General features: G+C 41.7%; 1 protein-coding gene across 4 annotated transcripts in view; it reads right to left on the bottom strand.

The window, feature by feature from the left end:
* Positions 1-13326, bottom strand: part of CTPS2 (CTP synthase 2) — a 165507-nt gene that overhangs the window by 94375 nt on the left and 57806 nt on the right. For all 4 annotated transcript variants that reach the window (XM_050963699.1, XM_050963701.1, XM_050963700.1 and 1 more), the window contains one exon: positions 12739-12871. In XM_050963699.1, coding sequence (XP_050819656.1) covers positions 12739-12871 — 133 coding nt within the window. The remainder of the gene's footprint in view (positions 1-12738; positions 12872-13326) is intronic.

The raw sequence follows: 13326 nt of genomic DNA, 5'->3' as shown, positions 1-13326 counted from the left end.
TTGAAGTAGTAACAACAAACACCAAATACATGGTTTTCCTCATCAGCACCCCCACTATAAAAATTATTCCAGCACCCCTGGACCTCTGTTTAGGTGCAGAGGTCAGCCCTTAAGGAATTCTTTGTTGGGCTGCATCTATCGCTATGGTGTGTGTAGCTTTCTAACTGTAAGTCTCTCTTCTATGTACTTTCCTCTCTTAGTTCAAGATAGCAAGTATTCCTGATTGAGTCACACACACATTCTGGACCAGATCCTCGGCTGATGTAAATTAATGTGGCTCCACTGAAGTCAAAAGAGAAAAGAAGATAGTGGGGCAGTTATGGCATTGGATTGGGACTCAAAAGAGCTTGGTTCAGTTCCTGGCTCTGCCACAGACTTCTCCTGTGACCTTGGGCAAATCACCTAATCTGTGTCTCAATTCCCCCTCCATAAAAAATTACATTTAAATTTTTCAGGGCGAAGATTGTCTATTGTATATGTATATATAGTGCCTAGCACCGTGGGGGGTCCCAATTTCAATTATTTATACAAATAATAATTATTAATACACCAATTTACACCATCTGAGGATCTGGTCCATAATGTTTGTTTGTTCTTTGCTATTTTCTTTAATCTAAAATAAAAATCACCCACTCTGATATTACACATTTTCTCTTTATCTATGAAAAAACATACCACTGGTGAATGACAAGATTGTTTGAGGTTTGTTTCACTGGTAGTTCTGAGGTGTGAGAATTAACTTCTATCCAATATTTTCTTCTTTTCCAAAAGATACAGTAGCGAATATAACTGCATATTTTATTATGCACAAATAGTATGCTTTATTGTTTTACATGGTTGAAAAGAGAAGCTAGTTAATGGTACATTTAAAATTAGTTCTGCTTTCACTGTCAAATACACCAAGTCAGCACATTTATAACTATTTGAACATTATAGGTTTACATTTAAATATGCAAATGATGTATTATAAATTAGGTATCACTATGTTACATTAAAGGATTGCTTCAGAACACAGTATGAGACTGAGGAGCTGCTGGCAAAAAGGGTGGAACACAGGTGTTTTGCAAGAGCTCTGAAAGTGGAATTGGCTCTGGGGAAGCTTTGTCACTGATTTTGGCCTACCTTGTGCAACCTACGTGACTGCTTTGGCCAACCGACATGCATGCTTAACTTTATACATGCAAGTAGCTCCAGTGAACCACTGTCAGGCTCTTTGTGCATGTAAAGTTAAACGTGTTTGGAAGGACTGGGACCTTGGTCATCTTTGTTGAAAGTGAACAGGGCTTGTTTAAATAATAGATAAATACAATTCACCCCTATGCAGGAAGCCAGTACAAGATTTTGAGCACCAATTAAACCATCAAAATAGGAATTAAGTGGTGTGTAGACCTTGCGCTAGCTCTTTACATGGGGGAAGAGGATTTCTCTCAATGCAAATGAAATAGGATTCAAATCTCAGTGTCTCAACTGGGAGAGAAATTATTTATACAGACTCAGATTTTACCTAAAACTGAGCAGACAGTGCTTTCATAGTTAGTAAGGGCGCTGACATTATTTGCCCCATCGTTTTCAGGGTCTTTTGGCAGAAGGGACAGTGCCTGCAGAAACTGAACAGCAAGTGTACACAAAGAGTCTGAAGAACTTTCCAGGAAGAAAAACAACTTGGGGAGCAAAGCTGTATCTGGCATGACGATGATAGCACTTAAATAATGATAAATGTTTCTTGCAGTGTTGCAGCAAAACTCTGGAACCAAAGTAGAGCAAGCTATGCAGTCTGCCTCAGAGATGGAATTTCTTATCTCTACGGTGTCTATCAGAATGTTATCTCTCACTACGGCTGCTTGCTCAGCCTTTCCTGAATTAATCTGAAGAGCAGAGTAGCAGGGAGGTGTCTTAAGGCAACTGCTGTCAGATAAGACCAAGTTATTGGAGCCTCCACTACTGGGGTACTGCTCCGCTCAATAAAATGAGAAAATAAAGGCAGAGCATATCAATTAATGTACCTCAGTCCTAATGCCATATACCATTCCTTGTCAATTGACCCAGATGAAGGGTCTATATGGTGCAACTGCTCTGATGCCCCCGACTGTATAATTCACATACGCATATTCCAGCAGGGGTTCCAAAGCAGCAGCAACACTTAGATTGGCAGCCAAGGAACGGCACTGATGGGCAAATAACAAACAGATGTGGATCTCAGGCAATTTACAGTGCTCTCCTTATAATTTTGACCGAGAGTAATTACTGGCTTCTTGTACTAAAACAGCTGGTTTGATTATGCTGGGTACCCTTGGAAAACACTGTGTGGGAGCTACAGCAGTTAAAGTCAGGAGTTCAGGGTTCTATTCTTGGTTCTAATAGGTGGAAGAAGGCCTGTATTTTGCCTGGCTGGGCACAATTTTTTTAAAACAGTTTTCTTATTTATGACAGATCTGCTGATCACCTTCTCTTTGAAGAGACTTCATCATAATCCCTACTTTTATTGTACCAAAATAGGTGCCAGAAATTAGAATGTGTCAGCATAGCTTAGTAGACAGCGCACTGGACGACGAGGGCTCAGAAATAGGTTCTATTCCTGGATGTACTATTAGTCTGCTGGGTGACCTAGGATGATTTCACCTCTCTGTGCCTTGGTTTCCCTGTCTGTAAAATGGGGATGATGATACTGACCTTCTTTGTCAAGCACTCTGAGATCTACTGATGAAAAGAAATGGGCACTGTTATTATTGGTATTGAAGAGTGGTGTCCTGCCTGTTGTGAGGAGAAAGGTGGACAATGTTCTGGGATAGTGATAGACTTAAGGAGCTAAATTTATTTACCTTAACAGGGAGAAGATTAAGAACATAAGAACGGCCATACCGAGTCAGACCAAAGGTCCACTTAGCCCAGTATCCTGTCTTCTGACAATGGCCAGTGCCAGGCAATGAACCAGATAATTATCAAGTGACCCATCCCCTGTCACTCATTCCCAGCTTCTGGCAATTACAGAGGGAAGGGACACCATCCCTGCCCATCCTGGTTAACAGCCATTGATGGACCTATCCTCCATGAATTTATCCAGTTCTTTCTTGAATCCTGTTATACGTTTAGCCTTCACAACATCCTCTGACAGAGTTCCACGGGTTGACTATGTGTTGTGTGAAGAAATACTTCCTTTTTAAACCTGCTGCCAACTAATTTCTTTTGGTGACCCCTAGTTCTTGTGTTATCGGAAGGAGTAAATAACAATTCCTTATTTACTTTCTCCACATCAGTCATGATTTTATAGACCTCTATCATATCCACCCTTAGTGGTCTCTTATCCAAACTGAAAAGTCCCGGTCTTACTAATCTCTCCTCATATAAAAGCTGTTCCATACCCCTAATCATTTTTGTTGCCCTTTTCTGTATGTTTTCCAATTCCAATATATCTTTTTTGAGATGGAATGACCACATCTTCACACAGTATTCAAGATGTGGGCGTACCAGAGGCAATATGATATTTTCTGTCTTATCTATCCCTTTCCTAATGATTCCCAAAATTCTGTTCACTTTTTTGACTGCTACAGCATATTGAGTAGATGTTTTCCACAATGACTCCAAGATCACTTTCTTGATGGTAACAGCTAATTTAGACCTCATCATTTTATATGTATAGTTGAGATTATGTTTTCCAATGTGCATTACTTTGCATTTATCAACACTGACTTCCACCTGCCATTTTGTTGTCCAATCACCCTGTTTTGTGAGATCCCTTTGTAACTCTTCGCAGTCTACCTGGGACTTAACTATATTGAGTAATTTTGTATCATCTGCAAATTTTGCCACCTTGCTACTTACCCCTTTTTCCAGATCATTTATGAAAATGTTGAATAGGACTGGTCCCAGTACAGACCCCCTGGAGGACATCACTATTTACCTTTCACCATTCTGAAAACTGACCATTTAATCCTATCCTATGTTTCCTACCTTTTAACCAGTTACAGATCCATAGGAGGACTTTCCCTCTTATCCTATGACAGCTTAATTTGCTTAAGAGCCTTTGGTGAGGGACCTTGTCAAAGGCTTTCTGAAAATCTAAGTACACTATATCCACTGGATCCCCTTTGTCCACATGCTTGTTGACCCCTTCATAGAATTCTAGTAGGTTGGTGAGGCATGATTTCCCTTTACAAAACCCACGTTGACTCTTCCCCAACAAATCATATTCAGCTATGTGTCTGATAATTCTGTTCTTTACTATAGTTTCAACCAGTTTGCCTGGTACTGAAGTTAGGTTTACTGGCCTATAATTGCTGGGATCGCCTCTGGGTGATTTGATAACAGTTTAAGTACCTATATGAAAAACAGAAATTTGACAGAGGGCTCTTCAACTAGCAGACAAGATTATAATAAGATCCAATGGCTGGAATCTGAAGCTAGACAAATTCAGACAGGAAATAAGGTGCACACTTTTAATAGGCGGGCAATTAACCATTGAAATAATTTGCCAAGGGCTTTGATGGATTCTCCATCACAGGAAATTTTAAAATCAAGATTGAATGTTTTTCTGAGAGATGCTCTCATTTAAACAGGAACTAATTCAGGGAAGTCCTAAGGCCTGTTTTATACAGGAGGTCAAACTAGATGATCACAGTGGTCTCTTCTGGGCTTAGAATCTATGGAACCTGCTGAGAGGGGTAATTCTTCCTGAAAAGAGTGGAAAGATCTACCTGAAATGGGGAACTCGATGCGGAATGCAGACTTATTTTAAGAGGTAAAGGTTGTTATATAGTGACATCTACTATTGTTATTTACTATTGAAAAAATGCTCTAATATCATAGTGATGACGTCACATCAGAAGACAGATGGATGAGATTAGATAAAATTTTCTAGCACCACTATTATCATCCTGCTTTATTCCAAATGTTTAGCTCTGCTGTTCAATTTGCTCCTGATAGACATCTCACTTATCAGGCTTCTAACAAAGTGCAAATTTCTGAGAAAATCAATTTGTGGTCATTTAAATAGAGAGCGCAAAAAATGTTTACCTGTTTGGGATGCTGTTTCGTAATTCTGCAGCTCAAAAACAGCTGTGTTCTCAAATGAGCATTGGCATGTGTTCCATAACGAAGATTAGGCCCCTATATATATGCTTTTTTTTTTTAATTAGAGGGGTGAATTTAGTATCTGTAAATGGGTAATGCAGATGCACAAGCCGTTTTTCCTCCAAAATTTAGTTTGTTGAAGAAAAAATTCACTGAAGCTTTTTTTTTTTAAAAAAAAAAAAGGATTACAAAACTGCAGTAGTCAATATACAGATTTAAATTATAAGAACAAATTGTATAGGGACAATAACAATATAGGCAAGTTCTGTCTATCCAGCTATGTATTTCCATTTAGCCCATAACTGTAGTAGATGAGCACCTCTCTCAGACACAATAAAATACAAATAAAAATATAAGCAGGGTCTGAATGAGCTCTCCCCTGGCATCTAGTGTTGAGCTGGGGGAAAAGACTTCAGGAACAGACCATGTTTTTATAGATACACCTACTCCGCCTAGGTGTGCCACATAATGGGACTGCTTTGCCAAAACAATCACTTTTGGCTGGTGTTGGTTTACAAATCACTTTAGTACTGAGTGCAGGGGTAATGAAATCTTGCTGTCTTTATTGTACGAGTAAAGAACAGCAGAACTGTGCTTAGCCTGCCCTGATTGAGGGGTCACTCTAAACTGAACCTCACTCACTAAGCAGGGGATAGAGGTGCCAAATCCCAGTGAAGGAGCAAAAGGATTTGGACTCTGTCTAAAGAGTTCTAGAAACCATTTGACCTTCCCTACGCCAGTGTTTAAGGACAGAACTAATAAGACTCAATTGAGAGTCATTCCCTCACTCTCACAGATGTTGGGAGACAGGCCAGTCTGTCACTCAGGGATGTGTAAAAGGCCTCTGATTTTACACTTTATATTTACCAAGCTATAAAAGATGGTCATTAATAAATAAGTATTCAATACATTTCGGCTAAAACATTATTTCAGTGTTATAATTTCAATTTGGAGCAGTTAATTTATAGTAGTTGCTAAACAAACTTAAAACCTTTGCATTTATCATTATACATCTGAGACTAGACTATGGCTCTACTCAGGACAGTACTTATGCATGTGCTTAACTTTAAGAAGAACATTTGGCCTGCTCTGGGGGCCAGTGAGGAGTAATGGAGACATGCCTGTGCCTCATCCACTCTCCATCTCCTCTGGAAGAGCTTATGCTCCTGACAGCACTACAGAGAGCACAGGGACTGTGATTCAAGAGGGGGAGAAATACTCTTTGCACCCTCCAAGCCACACAAGAATCAGGTGCAATCTAGCCCAGGATTGCCTTTTCTCATCAATTTATCTGAGACCACATAGAGACCATGTACTACAGCAGTGTGTCATTTCCAATACTGTATTTTTCTCTGCAAACTCAGATTCTTAGCGTTTTGCTAAATTATAGGCTGTTAAAATTTCATCTGCATTCATAAACTAATATTAACATACTCCTCCACATCACCTTCCCAAGCCAGACGTTGCTATCTCTAGAGGTGAAACTTGGCAACAAAAGCAGAAAGTTTCACTATAAAAATATCAGAAGGGTAGCCGTGTTAGTCTGGATCTGTAAAAGCAGCAAAGAACCTGTGGCACCTTATAGACTAACAGACGTTTTGGAGCATGAGCTTTCGTGGGTGAATACCTACTTCGTCAGATGCATGTAGTGGAAATTTCCAGGGGCAGGTATATATATGCAAGCAAGCTAGAGATAATGAGGTTAGTTCAATCAGGGAGGATGAGGCACTGTTCTAGCAGTTGAGGTTTGAAAACCAAGGGAGGAGAAACTGGTTTTGTAGTTGGCAAGCCATTCACAGTCTTTGTTTAATCCTGAGCTGATGGTGTCAAATTTGCAGATGAACTGAAGCTCAGCAGTTTCTCTTTGAAGTCTGGTCCTGAAGTTTTTTTGCTGCAGGATGGCCACCTTAAGGTCTGCTATAGTGTGGTCAGGGAGGTTGAAGTGTTCTCCTACAGGTTTTTGTATATTGCCATTCCTGATATCTGATTTGTGTCCATTGATCCTTTTCCGTAGAGACTGTCCAGTTTGGCCGATGTACATAGCAGAGGGGCATTGCTGGCACATGATGGCATATATTACATTGGTGGACGTGCAGGTGAATGAACCGGTGATGGTGTGGCTCATCTGGTTAGGTCCTGTGATGGTGTCGCTGGTGTAGATATGTGGACAGAGTTGGCATCGAGGTTTGTTGCATGGATTGGTTCCTGAGCTAGAGTTACTATGGTGCGGTGTGCAGTTACTGGTGAGAATATGTTTCAGGTTGGCAGGTTGTCTGTGGGCGAGGACTGGCCTGCCACCCAAGGCCTGTGAAAGTGTGGGATCATTGTCCAGGATGGCTTGTAGATCCCTGATGATGCATTGGAGGGGTTTTATCTGGGGACTGTATGTGATGGCCAGTGGAGTCCTGTTGGTTTCTTTCTTGGGTTTCTCTTGCAGTAGGAGGCTTCTGGGTACATGTCTGGCTCTGCTGATCTGTTTCCTTATTTCCTCGTGCGGGTATTGTAGTTTTGACAATGCTTGGTGGAGATTTTGTTGGTGTTGGTCTCTCTCTGACCATGCAAGGCACTGCATTTAGCCGTATGGAGTGGAAATCCATCAACCTCATGAAGAAACTTGCACAAATACAGACAGAGATCATCTTCCTTTCCAAATGCAAACCGGTGGACATCATACCAAATGGACTAAAGGTAAAAAATCCACTGCTATCTACATACTACACAGACCACAGTGAGAGATTATGCCATACTCAATTAAAGAAACTGAGGAACCACCCGATCAGCATCCTATACAGCAAACAGGAAAACATCAAAAAAGAGCTCTCCAACTTAGAGACTCTCATTAATAACCAAAGTTTCATACAAACGGACTTCACCAAAACAAGACAGAAGATCTACATTACTCACTTCACCTCTCTACAAAGGAAAAAGGACTGTAAGCTGTCTAAACTCCTACCTGCCACATGGGGCCACAACCGTGGTACCACCAGCCCACCCAGCAATATCGTCAATCTATCCAACTACACATTCAGCCCAGAAGAAAAGTCTGTCCTATCTCGGGGACTCTCTTTCTGCCCTGCCACCCCCACCAACATGATACAGTTCTGCTGCGATCTGGAAGCCTACTTTCGCCGTCTCCGACTCAAAGAATACTTTCAGGACAACACTGAACAGTGCACTGATACACAGGTACCCTCCCACCAACAGCACAGGAAGAAGAACTCCAGATGGACTCCTCCTGAGGGTCGAAATGACAGTCTGGACCTACACATTGAATGCTTCTGCTGACGTGCACAGGCAGAAATTGTGGAAAAACAACATCGCTTGCCTTATAAGCTAAGTCGTGCACAATACTATGCCATCCACAGCCTCAGAAACCACCCAGACATTATCATCAAAGAGGCTGATAAAGGAGGTGCTGTTGTCATCATGAACAGGTCTGACTACCAAAAGGAGGCCGCCAGACAACTCTCCAATACCAAATTCTACAGGCCACTTCCCTCAGATCCCACTGAGGAATACACTAAGAAACTGCACCATCTACTCAGGACACTCCCTACACTAACACCGGAACAAATCAACATACCCTTAGAGCCCCGACCAGGGTTATTCTATCTACTACCCAAGATCCACAGACCCGGAAATCCTGGACGCCCCATCGTCTCGGGCATTGGCACTCTCATTGAAGGACTGTCTGGATACATGGACTCTCTACTCAGACCCTATGCCACCAGCACTCCCAGCTACCTCCGTGACACCACTGATTTCCTGAGGCAACTACAATGCATTGGTGACCTTCCAGAAAACACCATCCTAGCCACCATGGATGTAGAGGCTCTCTACACGAACATCCCACACACAGATGGAATACAAGCTGTCAGGAACAGTATCCCTGATGATGCCACAGCACAACTGGCTGCTGAGCTCTGTGCCTTTATTCTCACACATAACTATTTCAAATTTGATGACAATATGTATCTCCAGATCAATGGTACCGCTATGGGCATCCACCTGTCCCCACAATATACCAATATTTTTATGGCCAACCTGGAACAACGCTTCCTCAGCTCTTGCCCACTCACGCCCCTTCTCTACCTATGCTACATTGATGACATCTTCATCATCTGGACCCATGGGAAGGAGATTCTGGAAAAATTCCACGATTTCAACAGCTTCCACCCCACCATCAATCTCAGCCTGGAACAATCTACACGGGAGGTCCACTTCCTAGACACCACGGTGCAAATAAGTGATGGTCACATTAACACCACCCTATACCGAAAACCTACCGACCGCTATGCCTACCTTCATGCCTCCAGTTTCCATCCCGGGCACATCACATGATCCATTGTCTACAGCCAAGCACTGAGGTACAACCGCATCTGCTCTAACCCCTCAGACAGAGACCAACACCTACAAAATCTCCACCAAGCATTCTCAAAACTACAATACCCACACGAGGAAATAAGGAAACAGATCAACAGAGCCAGACGTGTACCCAGAAGCCTCCTACTGCAAGACAAACCCAAGAAAGAAACCAACAGGACTCCACTGGCCATCACATAAAGTCCCCAGATAAAACCCCTCTACGCATCATCAGGGATCTACAAGCCATCCTGGACAATGATCCCACACTTTCACAGGCCTTGGGTGGCAGGCCAGTCCTCGCCCACAGACAACCTGCCAACCTGAAACATATTCTCACCAGTAACTGCACACAGCACCATAGTAACTCTAGCTCAGGAACCAATCCATGCAACAAACCTCGATGCCAACTCTGCCCACATATCTACACCAGCGACACCATCACAGGACCTAACCAGATGAGCCACACCATCACCGGTTCATTCACCTGCACGTCCACCAATGTAATATACGCCATCATGTGCCAGCAATGCCCCTCTGCTATGTACATCGGCCAAACTGGACAGTCTCTACGGAAAAGGATCAATGGACACAAATCAGATATCAGGAATGGCAATATACAAAAACCTGTAGGAGAACACTTCAACCTCCCTGACCACACTATAGCAGACCTTAAGGTGGCCATCCTGCAGCAAAAAAACTTCAGGACCAGACTTCAAAGAGAAACTGCTGAGCTTCAGTTCATCTGCAAATTTGACACCATCAGCTCAGGATTAAACAAAGACTGTGAATGGCTTGCCAACTACAAAACCAGTTTCTCCTCCCTTGGTTTTCACACCTCAGCTGCTAGAACTGGGCCTCATCCTCCCTGATTGAGCTAACCTCATTATCTCTAGCTTGCTTGCATATATATACCTGCCCCTGGAAATTTCCACTACATGCATCTGACGAAGTGGGTATTCACCCACGAAAGCTCATGCTTCAAAAGGTCTGTTAGTCTATAAGGTGCCACAGGATTCTTTGCTGCTTTTACTATAAAAACAGTTGGTATCACACTGTGAAGATTACTCCAGCTTCCCAGTTTAAAAAGTAAGAACAAGTTAGTTTCTGAAATGTTCCTTAAATTGACCACTTCCTTTAAAGTATGTAAAAAAAAAAAAGGAGGGGGGGCAAATTCTGATAAATTCACACTGAGTAGCACCTTGCTCCGTGTATAATCCTATTGATATAAATGGGGTTACTCATGGAGTAAGGTATTACTCAATGTAAGGGTATCAGAATCTTGCCCTAAATGTTAAACAGAAATTCAAGTTCTATTTATTGTAGAATTATTGAAATGTGGAGCTGGGAGGGACTTCAAGAGGTCATCTAGTCCAGCCACCCACACTGGGATTTAAAGTCCTGACAAATTTGATACTGATCTCTCACATGAGATTCTCCCAAACACTTCAGACAACTGAAGTGTGGGTTGCTCATGGGCATAGGCTTGCCACAGGAGGCACAAGGTTTGAAGCACAGGGACCAACACACGCCCAGCCCCGTGGGTGAAGAGAACCCCTTGACAATAAGGAAAGTTGGTTCTATCTACCTAACACTATTTACAATATATACACTGTAACAGGGGTCAGCAACCTTTCAGAAATGGTGTGCCGAGACTTCATTTATTCATTCTAATTTAAAGTTTCGCGTGCCAGTCATACATTTTAAAGTTTTTGGAAGGTCTCTTTCTCTAAGTCTATAATATATAACTACTTTACATATAACAATAGTTTAAATAAGGTTTTTAAAATGTTTAAGAAGCTTCATTTAAAATTAAATTAAAATGCAGGGCGCCCCGGACCAGTGGCCAGGACGCAGGCAGTATGAGTGCCACTGAAAATCAGCTCGCGTGCCGCCTTCGGCACGCATGCCATAGGTTGCCTACCCCTGCACTATAACTATACTTAAGACTAACAAACTATAAAACAGAGTAAGAACCACGGAGAAGAACGCCTTTCTGAAGCAAGAGGAGATGTTCCAGCAATCATCATGTGTGGTAAGAAGGAACTGGGAGGCTGTGGGGCCGCCAGCTCCCCTTATATCAGCATATAAGTGCATGGCTCTAGGGGGCGCTAGAGCCAGCCCAATGGATGCCACTGAGGGAAATATCTCCAGCAACGGTGCATGTGGTGCTCACACACCTAACATGGAATGGACATGAGCAAACACTCAAACAACTCTTAACATATTTGAAGCCTGTTATCAGCTCCCACCTCAGTCTTCTTTTCTCAAGACTAAATGTGCTGAGTTTTTTTAACCTTTCCTCTTAGGTCAGGTTTTTCAAAACCTTTAATCATTTTTGTTGCTCTCGTCTGGACTCTTTCCAATATGCCTACATCTTTCTTAAAGTGTGATGCCCAGAAATGGATGTACTACTCCAGCTCAGGCCTCACCAATAGAGCAGGACAGTTACCTCTCGTGTCTTACATATGAAATTCCTCTCAGTATTAGCCTTTTCTGCAGCTATGTCATATTGTTGGCTCATATTCAATTTGTGATCCACTATAACCCCCAGATCCTTTTCAGCAGTAGTTATCCCCATTTTTTATTTGTGCATTTGATTTTTCCTTTCTAAAATGTAGTACTCTGCATTTATCTTTACTGAATTTCATATTGTTGGTTTCAGGCTAATTCTCCAATTTGCCAAGGTCATTCTGAATTTTTTTCAAAGACTGTAATGTTTTTCCACTTTTGAGCAAACTGCAAACGCTTATTACAAAGGGTAATGCTTGATGCTGTATGTAGTCTTATTAAAATCAACAAGCTCTTCCTTTATCAGAGGGGTAGCCGTGTTAATCTGGATCTGTAAAAGCAGCAAAGAATCCTGTGGCACTTTATAGACTAACAGACATTTTGGAGCATGAGCTTTCGTGGGTGAATACCCACTTCTTCAGATGCATGTATCTGAAGAAGTGGGTATTCACCCATGAAAGCTCATGCTCCAAAACGTCTGTTAGTCTATAAGGTGCCACAGGATTCTTTGCTGCTTTTAAAGCTCTTCCTTTGGTAGTCAGCACTTGCAGTTGAATGTCCTTTGTTTGTAAAGCAAATCCAATTGGGGCCATTTTTGCAGTGACACTTTCAGATGCATTTAGTCTAAAATAAAATAAAAACAAACTCTCTCATACTCCTTAAAAAAAACATATCCAGTCATTTTGTGTACACCTGTATATGTAAGTCCTAATTAAGATACACTTTAATATTACATTTGCCTAAGTGATGGAAGCTAACGTTAAAGCATTCCTGAAACTGAAAGAGATTGTGCCTCACCATTAAATTCAGTTTGTGATTTATTGCCAAAGCTGAATGTTCCAAGGCCTTGAAAACAGATGCATAGCAGTCACTTAGTTTCGTATACTTGCCAACCAGAGCTATGGAGCATATCTTCAGCAACCTTTCATATCTGACAAAAGCAAGGTTTCTAATTATTATGCTCATATTATGCATTCTAACTAGGGCTGTTGATTAATCACAGTTAACTCACACGATTAACTCAAAAAAATTAATCGCAATTAAAAATAAATTGTTATTAATCGCAGTTTTTAATCACACTTTGAAACAACAGAATAACAATTGAAATTTATTAAATATTTTGAATGTTCTTCTACTTTTTCATATCTTACTCCTGGGGGAAAAGACAGTTACCTTTTCCGTAACTGATGTTCTTCGAGATGTGTTGCTCATATCTATTCCACAATAGGTGTGAATGCTCACCATGTGCACTGGTGCCAGAAGTTTTTCCCCTAGCACCCGTAGGGGGGAAGCGCCCCCAGAAATCCCTGGAGTGGCACCTCCATGGCGTGGTATAAGGGACACTGTGCGCTCTCCTCATCCTCAGTTCCTTCTTGCCAGATAACT

This window comes from Gopherus flavomarginatus, chromosome 1 (assembly GCF_025201925.1).
Source record: "Gopherus flavomarginatus isolate rGopFla2 chromosome 1, rGopFla2.mat.asm, whole genome shotgun sequence".
Classification (NCBI taxonomy): domain Eukaryota; kingdom Metazoa; phylum Chordata; order Testudines; family Testudinidae; genus Gopherus; species Gopherus flavomarginatus.
The sequence above is the reverse complement of the archived record's forward strand: the minus strand, read 5'-3'. Positions and strand labels throughout refer to the sequence as shown.